Below are 6,659 nucleotides of genomic sequence, written 5' to 3'. Positions count from 1 at the left end.
GGCGGGTATTACTACAGCCTGTAGACCATGAGCTTGGTGGTAGATTTGAGGGCCCAAGCTCAGCCCAAGCAAGTTAACTATTCACAGTGACTGTTTTTAATCGGAGGGAAAGTGTCCCAGCATCTTGCTTACATTCTGATTACTGAACACAGTATCTGTCCCACTTAAGAGCCGCAAATTAGTCCGTAAATAGAACGCTTATGATGTGGGCGATGGTGGGATAGTGCTGAGCATAGCTGCCTTCCAATCAATTGACCCGGGTTCGATTCCCGGCCGTCGCAGCTGATGTAATTTTACTATCCCTGTCAGTTCAGAAATGACTTATATGAGCTTGTAATAACAGCATTTTATAACTAAGAATAATTGTCAATGAAATTAATTTTGACGAAAATCATTCATTTGCGTCTCCCATAGCTTTAAAAAGGACTTTGAACCAACAAATGAATTCTCAGTCAGAAACGTTTGGCCCATCAACCGCTCATTCCCTTTATACTCGGTTCTTAACATCTCTTTATATTCGGCTCACACAGCATGTTCACTGAAAGCGAGTCTCATGTTCAGGTTCCGTCTGTTTTATATTTCTGTGAAGTCGGTCTCTCTCTATATTGATTCACTGATCAGAATATCCGCTAACAGCAAACCTGCGGCAGTTTGCTGATCTAGATATCTACATGTTCGACAGAGAGTTATAACCGAGATCAGGAAACGGCCAGCTTCATTGCAGAGATTTAATATATTAAACTAGATCTGGGATCATTATGATCCATAGATCCAACAAGAACTGCAATCCATAGAACATTGGTGAGGCCACACCTGGAGTATTGTGTGCAGTTTTGGTCTCCTAACTTGAGGAAGGACATTCTTGCTATTGAGGGAGTGCAGCGAAGGTTCACCAGATAGATTCCCGGGATGGCGGGACTGACATATCAAGAAAGACTGGATCAACTGGGCTTGTATTCACTGGAGTTCAGAAGAATGAGAGGGGATCTCATAGAAACGTTTAAAATTCTGACGGGTTTAGACAGGTTAGATGCAGGAAGAATGTTCCCAATGTTGGGGAAGTCCAGAACCAGGGGTCACAGTCTCAGGATAAGGGGTAAGCCATTTAGGACCGAGATGAGGAGAAACTTCTTCACCCAGAGAGTGGTGAACCTGTGGAATTCTCTACCACAGAAAGTTGTTGAGGCCAATTCACTAAATATATTCAAAAAGGAGTTAGATAAAGTCCTTACTACTAGGGGGATCAAGGGGTATGGCGAGAAAGCAGGAATGGGGTACTGAAGTTGCATGTTCAGCCATGAACTCATTGAATAGCGGTGCAGGCTCGAAGGGCCGAATGGCCTACTCCTGCACCTATTTTCTATGTTTCTATGTTTCTATTCACCTGCACTTTCACAGAAACTGTGGGTGGCTCTGAAAAGAGCCTTTGGTTCATTAGATTATATACTGTCCGCTTTGCTTGCTCTTGGACACACTGGTGGTTTTCTTGGGCAGCAGCACAGCCTGGATATTAGACAGCACACCGCCCTGAGCGATGGTCAGCTTTCCCAACAGCTTGTTGAGCTCCTGGTCATTGCGGATGGCCAGCTGCAGGTGTCTGGGGATGATGCGGGTCTTGTTGTCGCGGGACGCGTTGCCGGCCAGCTCCAGGATTTCAGCGGTCAGATACTCGAGCACAGCAGCCATGTGGACCGGGACTCCGGCACCCACATGCTCAGTGTAGTTCCCCTTCCGCAGGAGCCTGTGAACACGGCGCACAGGGAACTGCAGTCCGGCCCAGGAGGATCGAAACTTGGACTTGGCCCGAGCTTTACCGCTGGTCTTTCCTCTTCTAGACATTTCCAAAATCCACACGTTCGGAGAAAGAATGTGAAACTCCTCCCACATCTGCCTTCCTTATACCTTCTGTAGGAATGCAGGGAGCGAACTTGTAAAAGGACAAAGGGTGTTAAAAAAACAAGCCTGAAGGCTTTGTGTCTTAATGCAAGGAGTATCTGTAATAAGGTGGATGAATTAACTGTGCAAATAGATGTTAATAAATATGATGTGATTGGGATTACAGAGACGTGGCTCCAGGATGATCAGGGCTGGGAATCAACATCCAGGGGTATTCAACATTCAGGAAGGATAGAATAAAAGGAAAAGGGGTCGGAGGTGGGGTAGCATTGCTGGTTAAGGAGGAGATTAATGCAATAGTTAGGAAGGACATTAGCTTGGATGATGTGGAATCTATATGGGTAGAGCTGCAGAACACCAAATGGCAAAAAACGTTAGTGGGAGTTGTGTACAAACCTCCAAACAGTAGTAGTGATGTTGGGAAGGGCATCAAACAGGAAATTAGGGGTGCATGCAATAAATGTGCAGCAGTTATAATGGCTGACTTTAATATGCACATAGATTGGGCTAACCAAACTGGACGCAATACGGTGGGGGAGGATTTCCTGGAGTGCATAAGGGATGGTTTTCTAGACCAATATGTCGACGAACCAACTAGGGGGGATGCCATTTTAGACTGGGTGTTGTGTAATGAGAGTGGATTAATTAGCAATCTCATTGTGCGAGGCCCCTTGAGGAAGAGTAACCATAATATGGTGGCATTCTGCATTAGGATAGAGAATGAAACAGTTAATTCAGAGACCATGGTCCAGAACTTAAAGAAGGCTAACTTTGAAGGTATGAGGCGTGAATTGGCTAGGATAGATTGGCGAATGATATTTAGGGGGTTGACTGTGGATGGGCAATGGCAGACATTTAGAGACCGCATGGATGAACGACAACAATTGTACATTCCTGTCTGGCGTAAAAATAAAAAAGGGAAGGGGCTCAACCGTGGCCATCAAGGGAAATCAGGGATAGTATTAAAGCCAAGGAAGTGGCATACAAATTGGCCAGAAATAGCAGCGAACCCGGGGACTGGGAGAAATTTAGAACTCAGCAGAGGAGGACAAAGGATTTGATTAGGGCAGGGAAAATGGAGTACGAGAAGAAGCTTGCAGGGAACATTAAGACGGATTGCAAAAGTTTCTATAGATATGTAAAGATAAAAAGGTTAATAAAGACAAACGTAGGTCCCCTGCAGTCAGAATCAGGGGAAGTCATAACGGGGAACAAAGAAATGGCGGACCAATTGAACAAGTACTTTGGTTTGGTATTCACTAAGGAGGACACAAACAACCTTCCGGATATAAAAGGGGTCAGAGGGTTTAGTAAGGAGGAGGAACTGAGGGAAATCCTTATTAGACGGGAAATTGTGTTGGGGAAATTGATGGGATTGAAGGCCGATAAATCCCCAGGGCCTGATGGACTGCATCCCAGAGTACTTAAGGAGGTGGCCTTGGAAATAGCGGATGCATTGACAGTCATTTTCCAACATTCCATTGACTCTGGATCAGTTCCTATCGAGTGGAGGGTAGCCAATGTAACCCCACTTTTAAAAAAGAAGGGAGAGAGAAAACAGGGAATTATAGACCGGTCAGCCTGATATCGGTAGTGGGTAAAATGATGGAATCAATTATTAAGGATGTCATAGCAGCGCATTTGGAAAGAGGTGACATGATAGGTCCAAGTCAGCATGGATTTGTGAAAGGGAAATCATGCTTGACAAATCTTCTGGAATTTTTTGAGGATGTTTCCAGTAGAGTGGACAAGGGAGAACCAGTTGATGTGTTATATTTGGACTTTCTGAAGGCTTTCGACAAGGTCCCACACAAGAGATTAATGTGCAAAGTTAAAGCACGTGGGATTGGGGGTAGTGTGCTGACATGGATTGAGAACTGGTTGTCAGACAGGAAGCAAAGAGTAGGAGTAAATGGGGACTTTTCAGAATGGCAGGCAGCGACTAGTGGGCTACCGCAAGGTTCTGTACTGGGGCCCCAGCTGTTTACACTGTACATTAATGATTTAGACGAGGGGATTAAATGTAGTATCTCCAAATTTGCGGATGACACGAAGTTGGGTGGCAGTGTGAGCTGCGAGGAGAATGCTATGAGGCTGCAGAGCGACTTGGATAGGTTAGGTGAGTGGGCAAATGCATGGCAGATGAAGTATAATGTGGATAAATGTGAGGTTATCCACTTTGGTGGTAAAAACAGAGAGACAGACTATTATCTGAATGGTGACAGATTAGGAAAAGGGGAGGTGCAACGAGACCTGGGTGTCATGGTACATCAGTCATTGAAGGTTGGCATGCAGGTACAGCAGGCGGTTAAGAAAGCAAATGGCATGTTGGCCTTCATAGCGAGGGGATTTGAGTACAGGGGCACGGAGGTTTTGCTACAGTTGTACAGGGCCTTGGTGAGGCCATACCTGGAGTATTGTGTACAGTTGTGGTCTCCTAACTTGAGGAAGGACATTCTTGCTATTGAGGGAGTGCAGCGAAGGTTCACCAGACTGATTCCCGGGATGGCGGGACTGACATATCAAGAAAGACTGGATCAACTGGGCTTGTATTCACTGGAGTTCAGAAGAATGAGAGGGGACCTCATAGAAACGTTTAAAATTCTGACGGGTTTAGACAGGTTAGATGCAGGAAGAATGTTCTCAATGTTGGGGAAGTCCAGAACCAGGGGTCACAGTCTAAGGATAAGGGGTAAGCCATTTAGGACCGAGATGAGGAGAAACTTCTTCACCCAGAGAGTGGTGAACCTATGGAATTCTCTACCACAGAAAGTTGTTGAGGCCAATTCACTAAATCTATTCAAAAAGGAGTTAGATGAAGTCCTTACTACTAGGAGGATCAAGGGGTATGGCGAGAAAGCAGGAATGGGATACTGAAGTTGCATGTTCAGCCATGAACTCATTGAATGGCGGTGCAAGCTCGAAGGGCCGAATGGCCAACTCCTGCACCTATTTTCAATGTTTCTCTGTTTCCATGTTTATGTGATTGGTCGCTCTGTGGTGAATTTCATTGGTCATTTCTGATGACCAATCGCAGCCTGTTTAGCCCGCCAATGAAACATGTGCGGAAATGACTGTTCTCAACAGTCAGTCCTCGAACGATTTAGAAATTCAAACATCCCGCCAATAATTGTTAAAATTGCGGATTATGTTTGTAACTTTACCATTAGCCAAATATTTTCAAACACTTTTTGTTTCCTTTTATCTTAATCCATATTTCACTTGCAAATTCCAGGCTGTTACAATCAGGATGAAATTTGGGTACTGTTCAATCTCTCTGTAATAGGCGCGAATCAATCCTCACTGATTCTGTAACTGGACACATTCCAACTCAATCTTTGTAAAAGTGAGCGTTCATAGATTATCGATCGATGCCCCACAGAGGCGGGAGTGAGCCCAGAACTGGGAGTCCCTCTGTGAAAAGAGAAGAGGGACAGAGTGTTCAAACTGTCCCCGGTTCTGGTCTCTGTAAGAACTTCCATTCTGGGTTGTGACACTGCGGGAGTGTCGGGTTAATAAACGGACTGAGCCGCAACAGGAATTGAAAAATAAACTTGAAAAGTGCTTGTGAGAGAGGATGTGTGATTGAAACATGAGTCTCAGCCCCTAAACAAGCTCTTAATTCGGCAGTCGGTGTAAATGAACGGGTCTGAGAGCAAAGGGAAAGAGCGACCAGGGACCGTGTTTGTAGTTTGTGGGCGGGAAATGCCAGCAACGCTGAGGTCGAACCGGACAGTGAAGCTGCTTATCGGAGAATTCAAAACTAAATCTACAGCTGGAACTGCAAAGGTTCTCACACACTTGTTCAGGAAATAATTTGTGATTTGAGTCTAAAGGGTGATGCGTTTGTGCAGTACTTTCAGAGAGGTTGTGGGTGGCTCTTAAAAGAGCCGTTGTGTCTGCGTTTGTTCTCTCAGGACAGCGTGCAGTTTCACTTGTAGCTGGTGTACTTGGTCACCATCTTTGTCCCTTCCGACACGGCGTGCTTGGCCAGCTCCTCGGGCAGCAGCAGGCGCACGGCGGTCTGGATCTCCCGGGAGCTGATGGTGCGGCGCTTGTTGTAATGGGCCAGGCGGGAAGCCTCACCCGCGATGCGCTCCAAAATATCGTTCACAACCGAGTTCATGATGCCCATGGCCTTGGCGGAGATGCCGGTATCGGGGTGAACCTGCTTCATCACTTTGTAGATGTTGATGAAGTAACTCTCCTTCCTCGATCTTCTGCGCTTCTTGCCGGTCTTCGGAGAGGTTTTCTTGATTACGTTCTTGGCGGTAACTTTACTTTCCATCAGACATCATGTCGTTCAGTCCGGCGCAGATTTGAGGAAACTCTGCTCCGAGCCCGCATTATATGGGCAGCATCACACTCTGCCCACAGCCCTATGCTAATGAGGGGCGAGTGAAGGCAATGAATGTGATTGGTTCATTCGCCGCCATGTTCATATCCATTGTTCTGTATCTCTATGATTGGATGTTTAAAGAGACCAATCAGATTTGTTGCTCGCCATAATCACAAATTCTTGAATGACGTCATCAAGAGTGATCATAATATGGGAGAATTCTTTATTAAGATGAAGAGTGACACAGTTAATTCAGAGACTAGGGTCCTGAACTTGGGAAAGGTAACTTCGATGGTATGAGACGTGAATTGGCTAGAATAGACTGGCGAGTAATACTTAAAGGGTTGACGGTGGATAGGCAATGGCAAACATTGAAAGATCACATGGATGAACTTCAACAATTGTATATCCCTGTCTGGAGTAA

General features: G+C 45.6%; 1 protein-coding gene across 1 annotated transcript; it reads right to left on the bottom strand.

The window, feature by feature from the left end:
* Window positions 1-1,434: 1,434 nt before the first annotated feature.
* On the bottom strand, window positions 1,435-1,839 carry LOC139273979 (histone H2A type 1-H-like). Its single transcript, XM_070891048.1, has one exon. It carries the CDS (start codon window positions 1,837-1,839, stop codon window positions 1,435-1,437), a length of 405 nt encoding a protein of 134 aa, XP_070747149.1.
* Between the last annotated feature and the right edge of the window lie 4,820 nt (window positions 1,840-6,659).

This window comes from Pristiophorus japonicus, chromosome 9, assembly GCF_044704955.1.
Source record: "Pristiophorus japonicus isolate sPriJap1 chromosome 9, sPriJap1.hap1, whole genome shotgun sequence".
NCBI lineage: Eukaryota > Metazoa > Chordata > Chondrichthyes > Pristiophoridae > Pristiophorus > Pristiophorus japonicus.
The sequence above is the reverse complement of the archived record's forward strand: the minus strand, read 5'-3'. Positions and strand labels throughout refer to the sequence as shown.